Here is a 23,167-nt window from a genome sequence, read left to right on the forward strand (position 1 = left end):
TTAACAGGAACATAGGGGCGGGGCTCTGGTCGTGACGTAACCGGCGCAGAGCCTGACTTGCCCATATTTAGCAGGCTTGCCTGGGAGAGATCCCCAGCCTGCCAGCCAGCCTCACACTTCATCTGTCATACTCGGGGGGGAAAAAATCTCAACTCTTTCGGCGTGCACCGAGGACTTGACAGCTGGATTTTGTTTTATTTTTTCTGTTTTCGGGCAAACCGGGCTGTCGAAGACGACGACGCCGACGTCGTGTCGATAATTTTAGCCGGCGAAAGTGCCTGTTCTGCTGTTTTAACCCCCCCCCCCCCCCCACATCCCTCCTTCGTAAAAGTAACCGTCACAATTCTACCTCGTCGCGAGCGAGCTAACCGGCTAACATTAGCCCGTATCTTCTTCGTGTGACACGGTTTTAAATTCACCCCAAAGGCGCCTCTTCGGCTTTTGTTGACTCTTTAACCCCGTGGCGATGACTTCCTGACCGCAAAGATACTTTTTAATACAAAACGAAAAGAAAAAAGAAGGAGGCTTCACGAGCGAGCTAAACTGAGCTAACCCGAGTGGCGCCGCGCTAGCAGCGTCACCCGGGATTGGACACGTTGCCAACGGCGAGGAGGTGGTGTAGGGGCGGCCTACGGCTCGACATCCCTCGCCCAGGCAAGGTGGGGTCGAAGAGACCCGGAGCCCGTCATTCTGCGGGGGCACAGGCTTTGCTGAGCCGTGGGGAGACACCGGCTAGAAGGGAGGAGAAACCGGAGGAGGGAGGAAGCAGGAGGACCGGGGAGGTTTTTTTTTAAACAAGTGGGATCCGGGAAGTAAACCGGGCAGTGACCTCATGAATGGAAATCGGAACTACAGGTGAGACATTTTCTTCAATTTGACTGTTTTCTCTGGGGCCTTGCAGATTAACAACCGGGGAAGTTGTTTACTGTAGTCATGGAGACTGTCAGCGACACGCACAAAGTGCAAACCGAAAAATGCGGTCTTTTGCAACAATTATCGAGTAAAGTTCATATTTCACCTGAGAAAAATATTACGGCCCACCACCATATGTCGCAAAAAGTGGATAGTGCACACAAAGTGCCCTCTGGATGATCGTTTGCTGTCATTGTTTTGTCACTATACGTCACTGGCATGCATAGTTTAAAAAAAATACTCGTAATACTAGTGACTAAAAGTTATAGATGTGTGTCTCAATTTTTCCATGCAGACTGCACTTGAGGTGCAACAATTATTCTCATGTCTCTCATGTCAACAACTAATTTGATAATTGCAATCATTTAAAGTTATTGTAACTGTAACACCCTGTAACTGAACCAAGGACACCACCTCATTACTGCCTGTCGTAAAGCTTAAATAGAGCAAAACCCTTAAAATAAATAAATTGACCAGTTAGACAAATTGTTGAATGTGTGTGTGTTTCCTGTATTTCCAATGGAAAGTGGCAAAGTTTTCTCCCCCCATGCCACTTGGTGGGTGGTTGAGTGGCGGCCTTGACCCCTTGCTAACCTCGATATCTTCGGTAGTGGCAAACATGCCGAGTCTGCTCTTCCGTTCGTCCTTGAGCCATTACTTAAAAAGCGTACTGCCATTGTCGAGTGCTCCAAAGTGCTTGCAATTATTACGATGTGTATTTTTGTCCTGTCCGTGTTGAATCCCCGCTTGAGGGTTCATTTGGGGTAAATTTCGGTGAAAGTGGTGTCTGGTGGATTCTGAGAATCCGCAAAGCACGGATCGATCTCCGTCACCATGCTCGGTCGGCAATAGATGGTGTAGTCACGAAGAATGATTTGCTATTTTGAGTCATCCATCTGTTTAGGACACCTGCTTTAGATTGGAGCTCATTTTGGGTAAATTCCCCAGTCGCTGTAAAATCTTTGTAGTTTGCTCCAATGTGAGCCAAAATGGCCAACTTCCCCTTCAATTTCATTCATTTTATTTATGCATCCTGGTGTTGGTTGGGTCTTTTTTTACATTTGTTTTTTTTTACTCTCAGCGAAATGATCATCTCATTGACTAAGGAAAGCCCCTTCAAATTTCTCGATGACAAAGGTCACTCTGATCGCAAACAGTGTGTTGTTGACTATTCCAAATTTCCCCACCCACTCCTGTATTCGTCTTGTAATAATGCAAATGTCAACGGTGAGTCGCTGTCAGGCGGGCTCTCCACGCTTGTGATCTCAGTAGCAGTTAAACGGGCCCAACTGCTCGGCTTTGTCCATGCTGTAATGGAAGCGTTCCACTTAATATGTGACTGTACAAACCGACTGGCCGGAGGCGCATTTGACATCATTTGATCTTCACCCCCTCCTCTGCCTCCCTTTTCCTCCTCATTAGTGTCCAGGCACTTCCCATGGCATGTATTGTAACATGAGGGACCAGGCGGTATTTTCCCAGTAACCAAGCACTGCCGATTCGGTTACAACAGCTCAAAGTATCCCGTTAAGCAAATGAAACAGATTTTTTTTTTTTCTTTTTCGATCCAGTTGGTTTCCCAAGCATTTTTGTAGTTTACCATTCCAAATTTTCTCCCCCCCTCCCCACACACACACACACACTTTTTGCAGGTAATATTCTCATGTTTCCAACGTACAAGTGTAACTTTTTGGCCTACTAAAATAATTGCAATTAAATAATAAATCATAATAATTTATCGCTATGCACGTGTCCACTATTTTATTTGATAATCATTCGTCTGTCGAATTTACTGCTTGAGGGATGAGCGAATTGCTTGAATTTTGGAAAGAGTCCAAGTAGGTAGTAAACGGCAGGCCTCTGAACAGAGCGCTTGCAAGCGAGGTAGTGACACTGCCCCAAAATGTCCGCCGCAAAGGGGCCCCCGGTCAGCGCGGTGTTTGCTCACCGCATCGCCGTGTGTGTGATTCACACAGAGCAAGCTTCTACTCAGCCTTGAGCTTTCCACTCTTGCCTCGATATTGCGACTGGGCCGGTGGCGCCAAACGCCCCCGCCGCCCACCCTCTTTGCTGAAATTTGACCTTCTCCTCGCATCCCTCTCAAATACACACAAACACACACACACACGCTTGTTGCACTCGCCGTTATAAGCAGACAAGCAGAGTCGCGTGAGAACATGCAAATGACTGTCTCAACCGAGCGGCTTTGAAAGACGACACTGCCGCGTTTGTCCGAGCGGCAGACCAGATTAACGCCGGCTGTCACATTAACGTGGGCTGGGTGGCAGAAAATAATTCAAATCCGTTTTGATATATGGCTCGTCAACATTAATGTTACACGATGGAGCCGAGAAGCTAAACTTAGTCAAGGAGATACTGTGGCCATAAAGTGGGAGGTTTTTGTCTGACATCAACAATCAGTTTGACTTACTAACCTGTGTGTAAATTGTCTTAAAGCAGCTCAAGTTGGCGTAAAAAAAAAAAAAAAGGTGACATTTCCTGGCTCGGCTCAATTGATCCCTTAAGGCTGGACCATGATTGGACTTTGTCCATCATCTCCTCCTCTTCTATTTTTATCACATCCAAGTGACTAACCATGCAGGATGTGGCGGCGTTAGCCGCGGACTTCAGATGCGACACCCCGAAGAGGCCCAGGAAGGGCACGTGGAGGGGGTGGAGTCAGATGCCGTCAATCAATCTGCGTTTGTGTGTGTGACTGATGCCATTGTGCTCTGTTCCCACATTTCAAGCCTCCGTGGATTACAAACACAACAGCTGTATTGTGCACGTCTGTGTGTGTGTGAGAGCGCACTCGTGAGCGGTGTGGACGTTTATGTACTTAGGGGTGATGGATGTCGCTCTTGACTCTAGCCGTCCCCGCAACCATTTTGGATCACAACCAACTGTGTTCCATTCACCACCGGCAGTTTCTGCTAAGTTTTGCCAATATATCTGTCCAAGCCTACTTACAGAATTTGGACTAAATTTACTTAATTGAGTAATTGAGGTATGGCCTAGCATAGTAATTGAGTAACTCAACTCAATTAGACCAATTAGACAAAAAGCTACAACTAATATCCACAACATTTGTTTCTGAACTTTGGAAATTGCGGAAAAACTTGTGAAGGGGGAAAGAGCTAGGCTCCAGCAAGGCCGTCCATCATTTTTTTAAAATGAAGTCATAGTAACTGTACGGGAAAAAAAAATATCAATGACGTCGCCTCAACTTTCATCACGTCATTGTCATTGACAAACAAAACGGGAAGTCATGCAAATCCCTCCTCGCGCCCAGAGGAAGCCAGTTTGGCGCGGCGAGATGTTAATGCCGTCAAAATCCCGCCACTCCCTCGCAACCTCTTTGCTAACCCAGCTCGCATCCGGGCCCAAATTGAATTAGCGTCCGATTTAAGGCGACAGCTCTCTACAAAGGCTTTGAAGAATAATGTCTGTCCTCTGTCTTTTGTGTTCCACTCGGAACAAAACTGCGGGGCACTTACTGTAAACAAACTCGCACAAGACTTGCGCAGGGGCCTCAGTATGAGGCACAAGTGAGTCAAATCAGCAATGAATCACTTTTGATTTACTGGTGCAGGATTTACTTACTAAGCTCTCATTTTTGAGTGTGTGTGTGGGAGGGGGGAGGGATACAAGTGCCGTACTGACTTCAATAGTCTGGTGACTTAAAATGTTTTCTCAAGCGTGGCAGGGCAGGCAAGACCCAGCAGACACTAAAATAGCTCCGGCATGTGCGCGGCACGTTTAAGCTGTTTTTTTTTTTTTTCAAAGGGGGGCAAAGGGGAGTCTGAGTGACTCATGCACAAGACATCTCAGCACGATAAATATGTTTGATTCCCGGAGGGTAGAGAAAGAAAGGGCTGGTGTTTTTTTTTTGGGGTGGTTTCCCCACCGTAGTAGCACCCACGTTGATGTTGGCATTTGGAATTTCTGCTGTGCGAATGTACGCAATCAGATTAGTTTATCAGTTACTGTGTGTTTGTGTGTGTGTTTGCCATTCTGCGTTTTGTTTAACATGAGACTAACGCCTTTTCTAAAGGTCAGTGATAAGCTTAAAATTAAAATTGTCAAAGCGTGTTGCTGCAGCCCCTGAAAATAGTCTGAAGTACCGTATTTTCTGCACTACAAGGTGCACTGGATTATAAAGCGCACCTTCATTGAAAACACTCATCCTCTCCTCCATTTTGTGCCCCTCCCTCAGGAGCCGTTGGGGCCCAGTCCCTGTTTGCCATGCCTCGGCGGCCCGGCTACGGCACCATGGGCAAGCCCATCAAGCTGCTGGCCAACTGCTTCCAGGTGGAGATCCCCAAGATGGACGTCTACCTTTACGAGGTGGACATCAAGCCTGACAAGTGCCCGCGGCGAGTCAACCGGTAAGCATCACACTTCCTGGAAGCTGTTTGGGTTTTCCGTACACGTGGCAGGACCGAGTGAACATGCGCTGTGGTGGTTTGTCACAGGGAGGTGGTCGACTCCATGGTGCAGCACTTCAAGGTGACCATCTTTGGGGATCGCAGGCCAGTCTACGATGGCAAGAGGAGTCTGTACACGGCCAACCCGCTGCCTGTGGCGCCCACGGGGGTCAGATAACCACACAAACACTCACACATATACCATCTCATATTCTTTTCCTCACTTCACTCGCCCCCTTCTCAGGTGGACCTGGATGTCACTCTACCGGGCGAGGGGGGCAAAGATCGTCCCTTCAAGGTGTCCATCAAGTTTGTGTCTCTGGTGAGCTGGCACATGCTGCACGAAGTGCTGACGGGTCACAGCATGCCCGAGCCGCTGGAGCTGGACAAGCCCATCAGCACCAATCCTGTGCACGCCGTGGACGTGGTGCTGAGACACCTGCCGTCCATGAAGTAAGTTTGAAGGAATCTCAGATAAGTAATTCACGCCCTGCTATATTGCTGATTTTTCAGTTCTGCGTCAGTATCAGCCACCGCCATCCAAACGGAAATCAAACCAAGCTCAAATAGGATCTCAGTCAGGCCACCCTCTAACCTGATATCACTTCCCTAAGATGGGCCAAGTAATCTCAACATGGCTTCTATAAAGCTTTATCAAAAGGCGTCTCTTTATATCTTTCATTTGAGTTTGTTTACAGCGGCCCCGCTATCACGTTGATGCATTGTCGCCGTGGAAAATGGGTGCCCTTTGCACCTCAATGCCACACTTGCAACGCCTTCATATCTGCTCATACCCTTTACTGTCAACACTGATCATGGCATCTTTCATTATCTCATGTTGTCACTGTTGTTAGGGGTGGTCAATGTTTACCTGATTTGATGACTCTGGAAAATAACCTCAGTTATATGAACGCTGATTTTCCCCTCATAGATACACGCCGGTGGGCCGCTCCTTCTTCTCGGCTCCGGAGGGCTATGATCACCCCTTGGGCGGAGGCAGGGAGGTGTGGTTCGGCTTCCACCAGTCGGTGCGCCCCGCCATGTGGAAGATGATGCTGAACATTGATGGTAAGCCGTACAATACTGGTGACCTTGGCCAGTAAAATGACGCTTGTGCATGTTTGTTTGTTCATAACTGGAAGGAAGTGAGGTCCTTTGGGGTGGATGGGAGCTGACTAATTGGTTGCTATGGAAACAGGGCAGCGTATGCGAGTGGGGATGTGTGTGTTTGTGGGGGGACTGTGCGGTTAGACAATGTGTTCAACTGTGTAGGGGGAGAGGAGTTTGCAGCCGTGTTGGTGTGTGTTAGAGATGCCCGTATGTGTTTGTTTTGTATGTGAGTGTTTGTGGTGGATGTGTGTGTTTGATTGCTGTGTGTCTGTATGTGTGAGCAGGGCTGTGTGCACGTGTGCTACATGGAGCATTTCAAGGTTTCAAAGCTAATTTGGTCAGTAAGCGCGGCGGTTAGTATAGTCTGTTGCTCACATGATATTGACACCCTCCCAGACTCAGCCACTTCCTTCAAATATGTGTAATTACAGAGAAATGACACCCTTTAATTTTGCATTTAATGTGACTGACTCAGAGTCTGGTGTTGGTGCGGGTAGAGTGGGAGGGGGGTTGTTGTGGTGTCACCTGCTCCTGTCGTCTCTGAACAACACTCGTTAAAGTTGGTAAAAGAAGTTTGTTAGATCACAGCAGCTGAACCGCACTCTCACTTCTCTCTTGTAGCTAGTAAAAACAGTTGTTAGGTCTGTAACAGCAACATTCTGTCATCAAGTACCCCAAAAACAAGAATTAAAGGAAAACCTATATACTAATTTTTGCGTCACCAAAAACTTGCAGGTCTGCTTACCTTTTGACAGCGAGTTTTAGGGGGTGTAGTCCTGCCAATGCTCGGAGATGGTGGATCTGGTTGCCGAGTCGTGGGCGAAGAAAGTTGGTGACCGAGTGGCCTTATGTAAATTAGCCGGGTCGTAAATTCAGAAGGGCTTGCTTGCTAATGGCTTGCAAAAGATTTACTTGGTCGTGTAATTTCCCACTTGATGGATGCGCAGGCACTCCAGAGCCACAGTTATTTGTTTACAACACTGGCCATTTTGCATAATTCATCCCCTTTAAATGCTTTGATGCTGGCTACTTTGTCTCATAGCCTGAGTTGCTACACAAGCCGTGACATGTCTCGCCTTTTTCTCCGGCAGTGTCCGCCACCGCCTTTTACAAGGCCCAGCCGGTCATCCAGTTCATGTGCGAAGTGCTGGACATCCACAATATAGACGAGCAGCCGCGCCCTCTCACCGACTCGCACCGGGTCAAGTTCACCAAAGAAATCAAAGGTAAAGAGCAGACGCTGCTGAGACAAAAAAAACTTTTTACTTGAACTCGTTGTGTTCATTAGGTTTGAAGGTTGAAGTGACGCACTGCGGAACCATGCGGAGGAAGTACCGCGTTTGCAACGTGACCCGCCGGCCGGCCAGCCATCAAACGTGAGTCACTCACAAGGCAACGTGGTTCTGTGGTCGTTTGGATGTGTGTATGGGGGGTGGGGGGCCTCCACATCGAAAACTGCAGATGCTTGGTGACTGGTTTGATCATGAAGTCAGCATTAGTCATCCAGTAGGGAAGCTGCCACTTAACCGTTTGTCGCCATTTGATTCTTCCAAAAGTTACATTAAGTAGTTTTTGTAACAATTGCGCTTTTGTTTACATGCAGGTTCCCCCTCCAGCTGGAGAATGGCCAGACTGTGGAGCGCACCGTAGCCCAGTATTTCAGGGAGAAGTACAGCCTGCAGCTCAAGTATCCCCACCTGCCCTGTCTGCAGGTGGGCCAGGAGCAGAAGCACACCTACCTGCCCCTGGAGGTGAGAGAGACTACCAAGCTAAACCACACAAAAACAAGCTCCAAGTAAAAAAAAAAAAAGTGACGCTCGGTTGTTTTGGGCAGGTGTGTAACATTGTAGCCGGTCAGCGATGTATCAAGAAGCTGACAGATAATCAAACATCCACCATGATCAAGGCCACGGCTCGCTCTGCGCCTGACAGACAGGAAGAGATCAGCAGGCTGGTGAGCCTCACAGAACAAATCCTGGTTCCGTCGACTGCAAATATTCCAAGCTGATCCTCCACCTCCTCTTTCCATTCATTCAAGGTACGCAGCGCCAACTACGACGCCGACCCTTTCGTGCAGGAGTTCCAGTTCAAAGTGCGCGACGAGATGGCTCACGTGACGGGGCGAGTGCTACCCGCCCCCATGCTGCAGTACGGCGGCAGGGTGAGCACAGAGCACTTTATGGTACCCTTCTTTTCACACCCATTCTCTCGTTTTTATGTCTAACAGGCTGGCTGGCACACTTAACTTAGCGGGGAAACTAACATGCTGGCTTCTGTTTCATGTTGTGTTTGTTGTACTTACTTGGGGCTCAATTTTGTAACGTAGATAATGTGGGGAAGAAAAATAAGTTGGGACTAAGCCACAATCTGAATTAACGTCTATGTGTTTTATTTTTGATCCTTTGATAGTTGAGTGTTTGTGTCATGAGTTTTAGAAAGAGAGCCATAAAAGTGTTTTTGCTTGTACAAGGGCATCACAATAAGTGGAAAGTGTACGTGGAAAGTGTAATTTATCTCAACTTTTCCACTTTGAAAAATAGATTTTAGTATTAATTAAATTGACTCTACCTATAGTTATTTATGATTACGATTTTGATGTAAAAAATGTGCCACTTGAATTTTAGGAAAGATTTGTTGTGCATCTATATAATATTGACAGTGCTTCACTTTTTCTTCATTTTGTTAGGGTTACAGGCTTTTTCCAAAATTGATTAGATTTGTGTTTTCCCTCAAAATTGTATGCACAACCCCATGATAACACTGTGAAAAATTTCTTGGAAAAAGTTAAATGCCCATTCCAGATGCGATCATTAATGAGATGTGTGTTTGTTCTTGTTCGTAAACGTCTGCACATTTGACTCTAATTAATCCCGAGTGCACAAGGTGAGACTGCACCTGTCATTTCAGAACCGCACAGTGGCCACGCCCAGTCACGGGGTGTGGGATATGAGGGGCAAGCAGTTTCACACCGGTGTCGAAATCAAGATGTGGGCCATCGCCTGCTTCGCAACGCAGCGCCAGTGTCGGGAAGACATTCTCAAGTCAGAAGAGATAAAAGCGTTTTTAGTTTTAAACCGACGCTGTCAACTAGGTCGTAACGTAGCAAAATATCCGTTTAGGGCGTTCACGGACCAACTACGCAAGATCTCCAAGGACGCCGGCATGCCCATTCAGGGCCAGCCGTGCTTCTGCAAGTATGCGCAGGGAGCGGATAGCGTGGAGCCCATGTTCAGACACCTGAAGAACACCTACGCCGGATTACAGCTCATCATCGTCATTCTGCCTGGCAAAACTCCCGTCTACGGTAAGACGATAATGTCTTCTTAGCCCGCCGTGAACTGTACGAGTTGACTTTGTATCTCCACATTCAGCGGAGGTGAAGCGCGTGGGAGACACGCTGCTGGGCATGGCCACGCAGTGCGTCCAGGTGAAGAACGTGGTCAAGACGTCCCCTCAGACCCTCTCCAACCTCTGCCTCAAGATCAACGTCAAGCTGGGGGGCATCAACAACATCCTGGTGCCACACCAAAGGTAAAGCCTTTGCGTCTTTAGCGCTTGAACGCTCACTCAAAAATGGCCGCTTCTCATTTTGTGCACGTCCCTTCGCAGGCCGTCAGTGTTTCAGCAGCCAGTCATCTTCCTGGGAGCCGATGTAACACATCCGCCTGCCGGGGATGGCAAGAAGCCCTCCATTGCTGCAGTAAGTTCCATCTTGATTAGTATTATGTTCATGGGGGCTTAAGCCTGCTCCAGGAGAACACTTAAGAGTGCGCTTTGTCTCCCCCAGGTGGTGGGCAGCATGGACGCCCACCCCAGCCGCTACTGCGCCACCGTGCGGGTGCAGAGGCCCAGGCAGGAGGTGATCCAGGATCTGGCCTCGATGGTGCGCGAGCTGCTCATCCAGTTCTACAAGTCCACGCGTTACAAGCCCACCCGCATCATTTTCTACAGGGACGGAGTTTCTGAAGGCCAGTTCAGACAGGTCAGCTTCTAACTGACATCAAACCATGGGGAGCTTCCTTGATGCAAACGTTTGATGGAAATCCTTTTGAGGGGCTGACAGAAAATTGCAGACTTCTCACCGTACGCTGTTACATTTGCAGATTGAATTTAGGAGACAGGAGAGGCAGCAGCAATAAGACAGGCCAAACAAAATCCAGATGTCAGGGGAGGCAGTCATTAACCCATTAATAGGTTTCAACAGCGAGGCTGGAAGAGTCACAGAAAGGCAGAGAAGAGGACTTCCTTGGAAATGTTCTTTCTATTCTGAATTTTGCCGTTCAGATCCTTGTTAGAGAACTGTGAGTTGTGCATAAAGCGCTGAAACATATGCATTCAAAAGTTCAGAGAGGGTCCAGTTACGTTCACTTGTAAAGAAATAAAATGCATTTTTAAGTTCAACCTGAAACTGAATATCCTTCATCGTTTGTGACTAGTTTGCTGCTTGTTGTCCAGGTGCTGTATTACGAGCTGCTGGCCATCCGCGAGGCCTGCATCAGCCTGGAGAAGGAGTACCAGCCGGGTATCACCTACATCGTGGTGCAGAAACGCCACCACACGCGCCTCTTCTGCGCCGACCGCAACGAGCGAGTACGTTTCCTTCCGCTCTTAGCAGAGCAGGCCACTTTGATTACTTTTTGTAGTATTGGTCCGCCGTTCACCTTTCCACAGGTTGTTAATTAGCGGTCGAGTAAAGCATTAGGGCCCAGAGAGCTGTGGCACGCGAGTCCCCCGCCCCCACCCCCCGAGCGCATGTTCTCAGCTTGTGTTGATCACAAAGAGCCGGAAGCTCTCCGGAGCATTTATGCTCTAATCGTTAGACCCAGACTGACTTGTTTGCTACAGCAAGATGTGATTTTAAAAATAATAATGAATAATAATTACTTTAAAAACATATCCTACTATTTATTTTTGCGAGTTACCCTTTTGTAAGCTTTTGCTGCAGTTCTGGAAAGTGGGAAAAGTGGGAAAGTTTTTCCCTCAAAAATATGACTACCATATACTCCTAAAATCAATACTCTCTCTTTCTTTAAAAAAATAATTCTTGAATTCATTCTAAAAATATGCGTAATGGATGTTATCGGTGAGAAGTGACGGAACGCCGATGTGTTTGCCAGGTCGGACGCAGCGGAAACATTCCCGCTGGTACGACGGTGGATACGGACATCACGCATCCTTACGAGTTTGACTTTTACCTCTGCAGTCACGCTGGAATACAGGTGAGCTTTCGCATCGTCATGTGTTTTTATTTTCTGTCAATGAAATTCTGACAATTGCTTCATCGGGTTGGCAGGGCACCAGCCGGCCCTCGCACTACCACGTGCTGTGGGACGACAACTGTTTCACGGCTGACGAGTTCCAGCTGCTCACCTACCAGTTGTGCCACACCTATGTGCGCTGCACCCGCTCGGTGTCCATCCCCGCGCCCGCATACTACGCCCACCTGGTGGCCTTCCGCGCCCGCTACCATCTGGTGGACAAAGAACACGACAGGTAAGGCCACAGGGGTGCGATCCCGCTACAAATGTCTTGACTCTCACATTGTAATATTAAGATTTTGTTCCTCTGGGTAGAATACTGCTGATCTCAAAAGTTTACATTTTCTTTCCTTAAAGAAAAACAAAACCTTGCTATCACATAGTTACTATTTTTGTCATTGAGGTTTTTTTTTTTTTTAAATGACATACATTACTCTTGCAAGATTCCAATCTTTTCCCTCCCTGTAAAAATCCTCCTTAAAATTGTGACGTTTTAATTGTCCCTTAAATAATATGACTTATTGTAAGATTGAATTTTTTTTTGCACGCAATTCAAAGCATAAAAGCTTGCACGTCAGGTCAACCAAATTAAGATACCGTGGGTTCTCCGGAGATAACAACTCGTTTTTTTCCCAAACATTTAGTTTTTGCTTTCTGATGAGATTAATAATTGCAAAACAAAGAAAATGCCCCCACCCCCCCTTAGTTGGAAATGGTTCATTTTTTAGCATTCAGTATTTGCTCTGTGTCCACCGTGCAGCGCCGAGGGCAGCCACGTGTCAGGTCAGAGTAATGGTCGAGACCCGCAGGCACTGGCCAAAGCTGTCCAAATCCACCATGACACCCTGAGGACCATGTACTTCGCTTGAGCAGCAACCCACCCACAACCACCATCCTCCACACACTCAACACACACACACACACACACACACACACACACACACACGCGGTTGGCTTGGCAGGCGGAAAGTCCTCACACACATACACACACACACGCCTAGTCAATCCGGATCCGACACTGTGCAGAGGGAAGCAGGGAGAAGGAGGATGCGGCACCCCACACTGGATTGAGGATGCAAAAACGCTGCTTTTGACCAGGAAAAAAAACAAAACAAAACTCAGCACTAATATGCAATAGAAACCAGCCAACTCCTTTTATTTCCATCCTTTTTTTCCCCCCTCCCTTTCTTTGTTTCCCCTTCTTTTATGCTGTGCTCCCCTGTTTACATTCAGGGCACCGCTCCTCAAATCAGTTCACAAGCAGCAGCACTTTTATATTCTTTTTTTGTGTGTGTTTTTAAGCAAACGGGGGAGCGGTGGGAAGGCGCTCAGATTATGAATTTAGTTTTCTCCTTTGCTCCCTCCCGCTTGTGATATAACCAGTTCTTTGAGCACACTGCCATCAGTTGTCTACAAGGTGGAACGTCAACCCCGAAATGCCTCATGACGTTCTGTTCTGCTGTGGGTTAGATCCGAATTTTTTTGTTCAAACTAAATCAAATTAACCAGTAAAAATCAAGATGTTTTTTAAAAGTGCACCAAGTACAAAAAAAATTGCCTAAAACTTATTGCTGGCCTCATAGTGTGTCGTAGTTTTGTTTTTAATGAGCAAATTTGTTTTTTTTAATATTTCCCTCTCATAAAATTGACCAGTAAAAATTCTAGATTTTCTTTGGTGGGAGTATTTTAGGGTAACTTCTTCCAGAGCTTTCTTTTTTCCTTCTTTAATTTTAATACATATATAATTTAAAGATGTTTACAAATTTTGATCTGACCATCAACATAATTTGGGATGAAATTTGACAATGGATCAATTTGACCCACAGTATAACAGAAGGGTTAAACTTGACAATGGGTCAATTTGACCCAAAGCAAAACAGGAGGTTTAAAGACGCTGTCACAAGTTTCTCTTGTCTCAATACATCATCACAGCCATCGCTCGATTTTCAAATCGTATTTAAGTATAACACTGTTGTCTTTTTATATCCTGATGTCATTTTTTTAATCGATTCTTTTTTTGTTTTGCATCATGTGAAGCTTTGACATGTCCCTTACCTTGTCGCAACCATTTTATTTCCTGGGCAACGCTTTTTTTTTGTTTGTTTTTTGCTTTTGAGTAGAGACAATGTTGGCGGGTCTTCCCTTGTGCAATAATGTGCAGAAGGAGAGTTAATTGATCCACACGTTTGGCAAGAGGTTTGCATTAGGCACTTTTGAAATGATTTTTTGTTATCTGTGCACAAAGTGCGGTTTCGACGACATTTCACATTCTTGAAGGATTCACATGTTTTGGAATTCCCGATAAATTATATTTCCGGCCTGATTGCAGCAACGTGGAGTACAAATGCCATAAGAGAGAGAGCGGGAGTATTTTAAGTGCCTGGCGAAAGGTGACGCGCGCCATGCCAAACGGGCAAAGTAACTCAACCGACAAAATGTTTCACCCGATGCCTCGTGTTCTTCTCAACAAAGCAACTTTTCTACACGACTGTATCGGAAAACCATCCTGACATTGATGTGTGCTTTATCATGTTTGTGCCTGTACCGCAGTGTTAGCTGGTAGCTTTGCTTGGAGACAGCAGTCCGATTGTCTTGCAATTATAATCATGTTTTGAGTTGCTCCACAAGCTAAAACTGGCTTCGGAAAAAAACAAAAAAACAAATAGCGGAAGAGTAAAATGGAGACTACTTTTTTTGGGGGTTTATTCTGTCAAATCTAGTCTGGAGAGCGGTCGCTGTTTGACTCCTTTGCGCTGCTGATCGTCTGAAACTTTTTTTTTTGTAGGGTCAGGTGGATGTTTTTTTTTTCCTTTACAAAGTTAACTGCACTAAAAGAAGCATGTGTTCTGCTTGCGGACACAGGCGTGGTGCTACTCGAACGCATAGCAAATCCGAGGCTGAACTGAACTTGAGACAAGTTGAGCAGGTTAGGAGAAATCAAAAACCATTAGGGTGACCCCCCTCCAGGGTGACTCCCCCCCCACCCCGGTAGCCCAGTGCTGGTTTTGGTTATCTGATGGGTTCTCAATTCCCCTGATTTAGTTGGTGTGGAACAGCCATCACTGCTGGGGTGAATATGGGATGGCCCCATTACCCATTTTTTTTGTGTTGGCATGACTCTCACTTCCCTAGTGAATGTGGGATAGTCGCACTACCCTGCTGGGAATTGGATGCCTGGATATCTCCCACTTGCCTGGTGATTAGGGATTAGCCCCACTACTCTGCATGTCTCTTGGGATATTTGGGTGTTGGATCGTTCCCTAATCTCTCTGTGGAGGTAGCCCTGAAAACGTTATAGTCTGGAAAAGATGTGTTGGAAAGTCTTTTATCCACTGTTGCATTGGACTACCTTCGGAAGGCGTTTCCCTCCGGCGTGGAAGCTTCCGGAGGTCTGAGGCAGTGTAATGAAATGCCTTTAAAAAAAAAAAAAAAAAAAAAGCCAGCTCAAAAGTATATTTGTAAATTTGAAATGATGTATGACACACCAATTATTTTTGCTAACAGATTAAAAAAAATATGTAGTTGAATTATTCTTAGTAATATATGTAACACCGTATGTTATGGTTTGAAAAAGTGAAATAGAAAGTTTTTATTCAAATTATTGCAATAGACTGTTGACGTGTGTCGCTGTAAATCGTATCGTGTGTATGTGCCGAACGGTGGCGGGTGGTCCAAAGTAGCGATCTGTCTTGACCGCGACTGTCATAATGTTTAGGCAGCAGACTCGGAACCACCGACCGGACCTCGAATTATCATTTTGTAGACGTGTATTCAAAGAGTGAGAAAACGTATTAGCTCTTGAATGTTCTTTAGCGTTTTTTTGTTTTGTTTTTTAGTCCACCCTGGTGCTGACACCTGCCCCTAAACAGGCAAGTGATCCATTTGTAAAGAATGTCAGAATATTAATGAAGTGGGTAATTTTTTTTTTTTTTTTTTTTTTTTTTTTTTTTTGTACGACTTCACAATCTGACAGAAGCAGTTGCTGGTGCTTGTTCAAGGAAAATCTAAGACTGAACTTCCTTCCAGATTTTTAGGCAGATTAGCAAAGTAGGAAAATTCGAAGGTGGCCCTTGGTGCCCCCCAAATGTCTGAGGGTACTATAGTGGGATGGCTCCTGCCACCCCCACTGTTGTTTTTTTTGTCCACCTCCTGCTCCAGAACTAGCAAGTGGTCTTTTTTTTAAGGACAGTTGGAAGATGTATTTTATTTTTTTTGACATTTTCTTTCCCCTCACACTTCAATCCCCACCCTGACCCCGAGAACCTGTTTCTTTGCCCTTTAGAAAACCCCTTTAAAAACGAGGTGGATTCAAGGATGTCTTACTGTGCCTAAATCATGGCTTTGTGAGGACATGAAAGGTTAAGTGATGCCGCAGTGGTGGTACAACAGGTGTATACAAGACCTCTCATTCAGCTGGAATGAAAATGGAGATACCGTGAAAGGAAGTGACACAAGTTCAAGGAATGTTTTGCTCGATTTTTGTCGAAAAGCTTCGTTTCCCTTTAAAGTGGAAGGTGTAATTCCACAGAAAGTAACGGTCCACACAGGAAGTGCCTTTCCTCTTGACTCTCCTTCCCCCCCTCACCCCTCAATTTCCTCTCTATAGACTGACAAACATTGGCAGTGTCTTGGATTTTGTTGTGGTACAACCCGATGTGGAGAAACCATGAATGTCAACCACAGCACTTTAGAGACCAACATTTAAATGAGTTTCAGTACCTTATGTCTCAACCTGGAGTTTTTAAATCGACGACTTGGACCTTTTAAATGCGTAGGGGTGTCAACAAAACGTTTGACGGAGTGGGAGGACTGACGCTTTCATTTGTCTTGAAGGGCATTAAATAAAAAAAAGAGAGACCAGCATCAGTATTGAACGGTTCACGGAGACCTGGCACTCCCTCATGCTAGTGTAATGTCGGGGGATGGCAAAATGAGCCAGTAGGTTGTCGACTGTAAGGGTCTAAGTCCAGTTGGAATTGGGGGTTAACTTTTTTTTTTTGTTGTTTTTTTAGAGAGTTCTCTGAAACACTGCACCTCACTTACCTTGGTATGCTGCATAATGTTCTACGACATAAAAGACAAAAACTGCGAATTGCTTATGACATACAATACATGCTCGAATAATGCCTGACATTCGTAACTATTTTAGAGTTTAAAAGCATAACCATAAAACATTTTTTGTCTTAACAGATTTTTTTTTTTTATTTGTTCTTGAGCCGACTTTCCTTTTTGTTGTCCTATTTAAATGTGTTAATGGAATATATATATTAAGCCTTTATATGCGGAGTATTGTATGGCGTATTTATTGAGTGTTTTTTCAGTTGTTTTTGTGGAAGGTTTTTGGAGCCTCATTCTCGTACGCGCAAGCACAACAATACATGCGAACGGGCTGATTTTTTTCTTTTTCTTTTTTTTTTTTACGGAACTTTCTCATAATTTAACCTCCAAACGCCAATCCCGACGTCATAAGCAGTTTGAGACCTGAGACTTTGGGCTACCTTTGCCATATCAATTCCATTGGATGGATTACACTATGTAAGGGGCATTGGGTTTTCGGCTGAAATTTCAAGATGAACCAAAAATGCACTAGTAAAGTAGCTAGCTAGATAATTAGCTTATACAAAAGAGTAGAAGTTGTAAAACGAGCCAGTACATAGAACTGAAATAATGAACAATGCGATCAAAAATGGAGACAAGGTCAAATTGGGTGATTCTATGAAGCTGACGAGATATTTTTGGTTCATCCTGAAATTTCATTCAAAAGCCAGATGATCATGCCTTTATGTGAGAAACGTATCTACAAAAGGTCTGGTGTTCTTGTGCCACATGAGGACGGGTGTCAATTTAAAAAAAAAAAAAAGTGTCCCACGCCTGCGTACTTGAAACCAATCGTACGTTTCGTCTCTTCTCGTTTCAAAACCACTAAAATAGCTACGCTGAAGTCTCTCTGTTCGGGATGGTCCGAGTAATCCTCAGCATGTTTTCTGTCATGTCCGGCTACCCGCCGACGACAAAATCCGATCCGATCCCAATCAGAAGGCTAGCTAGCGAGACCTGTGCCTGTCTTGTGTCTTCTTTGGGCAAACGAGATTGTACTTTTTTTTTTTTTTTCCAAGGCGGAATAATGTAACCTCCATTTGTTACTTAATCCGGTTTGTGTTTTTTTTTCACACCCCAACAGCATTCCAGTACTGAAAGTTGAACCAAATATTGCGAAAGAGATTAAACGTCCTGATTGCTTGTCCGTGGCCAAGGAAACATTTTATTTGATTTTTTTTTTTTTTTTTTTTAACGTAGCATCTCTTTGCGTCAGTCATATGTATAAAGATCTGTACAACGACGCCAACGTGATTCGCATTTGTCGCAATTGTACCGACTGCTCGACTCTTTGCTTTTTGTAACTTGTTCCTTTAGGTTGTTGGCCTTTTTTTTTAGTATTGCTTTGCTTCTGTTTGAAGTGTATGTTTGACTAATACTTGCAATAAAATGCTTTGCTTTTTCCTTACCATTACCTAACAAACACTTCAAGACTTTTATTCCATTTTCACTCAGTTTGAAATTTTAACATTTTTGCTTAAGTTTTAGGGTGAGATGATAACCTGAGTTGGCCTAAATAGTCATACTCTGTTCGTAAACTAAGAACTCAGATGCTTCTGTGAATAGGTAAATTACACAAAAGAGTTGCAGAAGAAATACTGATTCAACTCCTATATTTTAAGTCAAAGGTGAACAACCCTAATTCGACAAAGCAAGTATTAAAAAGTGCCGATATGTCTTCAAATGTTGGGAGCAAAAGTCACCATTGAACAAAAAATGGAACTTAATTGGTTACAATAAATTGGTGATAAGCACGAAACGGTTTTAATTACATGGTGCAAATTGGCAAAGGCAGCATCCATATTGTATAAAGTCAATTAATATTTCCAATATGTGAAGAGAATGGCCTGCCAGTAACACGCAATAAAGCATCGATGTTGCGCAGCATGACGACTAGGTGAGTATACATTCAAAATTGGTGGATTAAAATGCATTTATAAATGTTTCTTTATTTTGCATTATTTTATGTAAATTGTTATTGTGTGCAAAAATGAAATAAAAATATACAAGTTTATTTTTTAATTTATTTGAAAAAAAAAAATAAAAATCCTTCATAGGACCTGGAAGCAAACTGTCACTCTGGTGGCTTCTTTGTCAATTCTATTGCTGCCCGTAACTTTTTGCAAAAAAATAAATCAGACTAAAAAAGAGGCATAAACAGGACTGACGGTTGCTATGACAACCAAGGTTGTCATCTACCACGCTCTTAAAACATGCACTCTGTACAATTTAAAATCTTAACAGGCAAATATATTCTTCTCTCAATGTATTCAAACACAAAAGACCTTAGAAACATTTCTGCTTTACTGTTCAGAGAAGGAGTTGAGAATTTCCACATCGCATCTTTTTTTAAATAACTGCAGTTTTCTACTTTGGTGTGTGTTATATACGCACAAGCGTTTCCGGTGTTCTATTTAGTGTTCCGGATGACTGAGTGGCTTCAACACGCAGTTTCACATGTGACCCAGCAGGGCGCAGTGTAGTTCAAGACTATACACGCGATATTATAGAACAAGTCCTGCTGGAAACAATAGAAAAACTCCCTCAAATTAATTATGCACATTTCCTGTACTCCCTTTTGGCGCCGTTTAAATATTGTCGTCCAAATGTTCTCGCAGCCTTTCTCCTCGGTTCCTGTTTCGGTAGCGTCTGGGAAGGGAAAAAAATAAAGCAGGTACAAGCACACACAAAAATAACCAACTGAAATCCTTCACTGCTACGTCTTGCACGTCTGGCTTGGATGATTAGTTTTCATTTTGAAATATGAAAAAAAAAAAAAAAGAATATTCGTCAACCACCCAAACCCAAAATTTATAACTGGATATAAATGTGTGTGTACCTCCAGAGTAGAAATGCCAGGCCTGCTCCTAAGATCTGCAGCACCACCAGACAAATGACAGCCACTGTTGATCCACTGATGCCGCTTGGTTCACAAGGTGCTGTGCAACAGTGGGGGGAAACAAAAAAAAAAAATTGACATGGCTGTCCAGATTGGGCGGAAGGAAGGGAGGAACAAAACAAGGATGGGATGAATGAAAAGAAGGGAAAAAGGAAGGACTGAAATGGATTGCTGCCACTTTTCGGGTCCCCATCAGGTCAGCAAGACCTGACCAATTAATCAGCCTAAACGAGCTCTTTCAAAATCAACTTAATTTTTTTTCACATTATAACTTATGACAAGAATATATTCATAATCAAAGCCCCGTCACACCATGTCTGAAAGTTAAGAATGTTTTGATATTTTCCTTTGCCAACACTCGTCTTCACGGTGAATTGAAAACGTATTCCCGTACCGGCCGTGTAGGTAGCAGAGCTGTAGCCCAGCTTGTTGCTGACCACGCAGGTGAAGTGGCCGCAAATGGGCACCTTGGTGACCACCAGGGTGGCGCCGTCGGGGGATACGCGGCCCACGCTGCCGGTGATGGCGTCACGTTCGTGCAGCCAGCTGAACTGAGGCTCCGTGCCCCATGCCTCGCCGCACACCAGCGACGAGTGTGACACGTTGATGCTCACCGACACGTGGTGCACCGCCTCTGCGCCGCCCGCGTACACACACACAAAGAGCAAAAGGTGAGGTTGGATTTGCCACTTTTCATCAGAGAAAGGAAATCAGAAATGAAGCGCACCATCAATCAAAATCTATTTTTAACAATGTTGCAATGACTCACCGTATTCTCGGACGATAACGAGTGCCGTGCTGGATTGTCCGGCCTTACTCATCACGGTGACAGCATAGATTCCCGCGTCAGCTTTTGCGAAATGGCTAACGTGCAGGACGCTGGCCTGCTCCTCCAGGCTGGCGCGCACGTTGGGCCCGGTGACGGTGCATTGGACAGGTTGCGGGGGGCTCCCCCCCGGGCAGGCGGCCAGCGCGGCCCGCCCATCGAGGGCGCCGCTCTCGGGCCGCCGCTCCCAGGTGACGCCCGTCAGCTCGTCGGGAGAGCCGTACTGGATGTGGGCGCGGAGGACCAGGGTAGAGTCCGGGATGACGTACATGGGCTCATCGTTGGGGAAGTGCACCGATATGCAGTCCAACCCGGCGACAACTACACACATGAAGGAACATCATGTCACTGCACACAAAATGACGATTACTGGCCACAGGGTGGAGCAAATTAAGTGTGCCTATTACATGACGTCCGGAACACTGGACAATAGTCATCAGGAGCAAAACAAGCAATAGATCACTTACACAGGAGCAGTAGTGTGGCAGCTCTCCAGCGCAGGAAGTCCAGTAGAGCCATGACGCCAGCTGATGTAGACGCACACGTGCAAATTTCAACGTACACCACTACTGTGCATGTAGATATAGATCAGGGGTGTCAAACTGATTTTTTTCGTGGGCTGCATTGTAGTCATAGCTTCTGTTAGATAAATTGTATATGTATGTTATCATGCGTTCCCTAATGAGTACTTATTAATAAAATTATTGCACAGAATGCTTGCTGTTTCGCCTTGCAGACGTCCACCAGTCCACAACAAGTCAAACGATGCTGTCTGGAGCTTCCTGACCTTCTACACCTCTGGGAATCCAAGAAAGTTGTTGATAGCTCAATCTATTTTGTTGATGTCTGCACATGGCATTTTGTCTTTGCACTCTTTTCTCATGGTGTCTAGTCTGTGACTTCTTGTTTCACATAGCATTTTGTCCTTGCACTCTTTTTGTTTCTCATGGCATCCTGTCTGCGACTTTCACATCGTTTCTTCTCTCATGAGGCAAAGCCCACGCTTCTCCCCACCTGTCAGGGGCTAGTCTCACATTGTGGGTAGGGCATTCCAAATAAAAAGAGTGAGGAGTGTAAACAGATTTTTAGTGTAGTCGGATTGCTGTAAGTCTGAATGCACTCCTCGCGAGAAAAGACTCAATATTCTGCCTCACTGGTTTTGTCTGCTGATCCTTTTGCTGATTTTGAACCTAACAGCTTCTTTCAGAGGGCCATTATGACTGTCAACCCAAATAAATGTATGAGTACCTCATATTATATACAGTAAAAGCTACAAAACAAACTGACAAATAACTCGCTTTCAAATCAGATGAGTAAAAACTGGTCAAATAAATTAAAAAAAAGATTATTAAAAGTGGACAATTTGCAATTCTAGTAATGACACACGAATTTGATACACAATTTGTCTTCGCGGGCCACATAAAATGATGTGGCGGGCCGTATCTGGCCCTGCGGGCCTTGAGTTTGACACATGTGATATAGATAGATAGATAGATAGATAGATAGATAGATAGATAGATAGATAGATAGATAGATAGATAGATAGATAGATAGATAGATAGATAGATAGATAGATAGATAGATAGATAGATAGATAGATAGATAGATAGATAGATAGATAGATAGATAGATAGATAGATAGATAGATAGATAGATAGATAGATAGATAGATAGATAGATAGATAGATAGATAGATAGATAGATAGATAGATAGATAGATAGATAGATAGATAGATAGATAGATAGATAGATAGATAAGTTGCTATACTTTGTTTCAGTGTCACAGAGGCAACAAAAGCTACTTCCACAGGCTCGCCACTAGATGAAGCCCCTGAGCGCATAACTCACTGCAAAGCCAGTAAACTCACCCACCTTCCCAAAATGTTCCCGACGGTCAAGGGGCGCTGCCAAAGTCCCTTAAAACTGCCAAATGAAATAATCTCAGCGCGTAGTTAGAGACGCCACAGAGCTGGCAAAATCGTGATCAGGTTCCACAGCCCGAGCGAGGCGTCAGCTTGTTTTCAAGCTGTTTCCTCGCGCTGGACTCCACCTCTTTTTCCTGTACTCTACAAGCTTCCTCTGGACGCCGAATGGACATCTCTATTGTTAAACTGAGCGCTCCTCCAAAAGCCACAAAAGCTCACAGAAAAGCCTCAAAAGTAAAGGCTGCGTCTCCGTCAGCCAATTTCAAGCCGGTTAGACTCGACTAGGCTTCCAAATATTAAATTTAGATAATAATTAACACCAATTTACCAAATAGTTTTTTTATGAATCATTTTAATTAGATTTTTGATAGTTCTCTGCCTGTTTAACCTGACATTTTTCACAGGTTTTTGTAAGCAGCTGTTATTATGATACTTTTGGGTCACAGGCTGCATTGTTGACTACTAGTCCACACCGCTGAATTTTGTGTTCCTAAGAAGGGAAACCGGCGACAATGCAGGACTTGGAAGCCATATAATATTCTTTGTGCTGTTGCCTCGTTATGCCCTCCCCGGTGGGAACAATATGTATTGTCTCCGTTTTTTGTAGCTGGAACAAGTGTGTGTCCACACTTCCGTAAAGTCATTACGACAGATATAGATTGGGGTCAAAAGTTTAGTACTTGAAAAAATAAAACTCGTACTTGGAAAAAAAA

At 44.8% G+C, this 23,167-nt stretch overlaps 2 protein-coding genes across 5 annotated transcripts; one reads left to right on the plus strand and one right to left on the minus strand.

The window, feature by feature from the left end:
• Nucleotides 1-73: 73 nt before the first annotated feature.
• Nucleotides 74-18,227, plus strand: ago3a (argonaute RISC catalytic component 3a). 2 transcript variants are annotated; one of them, XM_049731115.2, is made up of 19 exons: nt 74-855; nt 5,129-5,300; nt 5,388-5,508; nt 5,584-5,792; nt 6,271-6,407; nt 7,541-7,675; nt 7,738-7,825; nt 8,053-8,200; nt 8,284-8,403; nt 8,488-8,631; nt 9,357-9,490; nt 9,569-9,753; nt 9,821-9,980; nt 10,059-10,149; nt 10,237-10,431; nt 10,905-11,039; nt 11,567-11,668; nt 11,743-11,942; nt 12,468-18,227. In XM_049731115.2, exons 1-19 carry the CDS (start codon nt 837-839, stop codon nt 12,574-12,576), a joined length of 2,604 nt encoding a protein of 867 aa, XP_049587072.1. In that variant the 5' UTR covers nt 74-836; the 3' UTR covers nt 12,577-18,227. The 2 variants fall into 2 exon arrangements, with proteins under 2 accessions (XP_049587072.1, XP_049587073.1); XM_049731116.2 differs by having other exon boundaries at nt 8,488-8,610.
• Nucleotides 18,228-18,836: 609 nt separating this feature from the next.
• Nucleotides 18,837-22,704, minus strand: LOC125975500 (uncharacterized). Of its 3 annotated transcripts, none has more exons than XM_049731123.2 (6): nt 22,402-22,704; nt 20,997-21,056; nt 20,473-20,850; nt 20,098-20,337; nt 19,644-19,743; nt 18,837-19,453 (listed from the first exon to the last, which is right to left on the minus strand). In XM_049731123.2, the coding sequence occupies exons 2-6, from the start codon at nt 21,046-21,048 to the stop codon at nt 19,393-19,395; spliced, it is 831 nt and encodes a 276-aa protein (XP_049587080.1). In that variant the 5' UTR covers nt 21,049-21,056; nt 22,402-22,704; the 3' UTR covers nt 18,837-19,392. The 3 variants fall into 3 exon arrangements, with proteins under 3 accessions (XP_049587080.1, XP_049587079.1, XP_049587078.1); XM_049731122.2 differs by having other exon boundaries at nt 20,997-21,095; XM_049731121.2 differs by having other exon boundaries at nt 20,997-21,098.
• Between the last annotated feature and the right edge of the window lie 463 nt (nt 22,705-23,167).

Source organism: Syngnathus scovelli, chromosome 9 (genome assembly GCF_024217435.2).
Source record: "Syngnathus scovelli strain Florida chromosome 9, RoL_Ssco_1.2, whole genome shotgun sequence".
Taxonomy (NCBI): Eukaryota; Metazoa; Chordata; class Actinopteri; order Syngnathiformes; family Syngnathidae; genus Syngnathus; species Syngnathus scovelli.

Excerpts from the sequence above, each read along its gene's own strand:
- LOC125975500 (XM_049731123.2), bottom strand. The coding sequence starts at position 21,048 with ATGGCTCTACTGGACTTCCTGCGCTGGAGAGCTGCCACACTACTGCTC. Across the intron at positions 19,744-20,097 it reads CTCTGCTACCTACACGGCCG|CACCTTGTGAACCAAGCGGC; the intron begins GTACGGGAATAC and ends ACTGTTGCACAG. Across the intron at positions 19,454-19,643 it reads CTGGCATTTCTACTCTGGAG|ACGCTACCGAAACAGGAACC; the intron begins GTACACACACAT and ends TTCCCTTCCCAG.
- ago3a (XM_049731115.2), top strand. Across the intron at positions 8,632-9,356 it reads TGAGCACAGAGCACTTTATG|AACCGCACAGTGGCCACGCC; the intron begins GTACCCTTCTTT and ends CTGTCATTTCAG. Across the intron at positions 11,040-11,566 it reads GCGCCGACCGCAACGAGCGA|GTCGGACGCAGCGGAAACAT; the intron begins GTACGTTTCCTT and ends TGTGTTTGCCAG.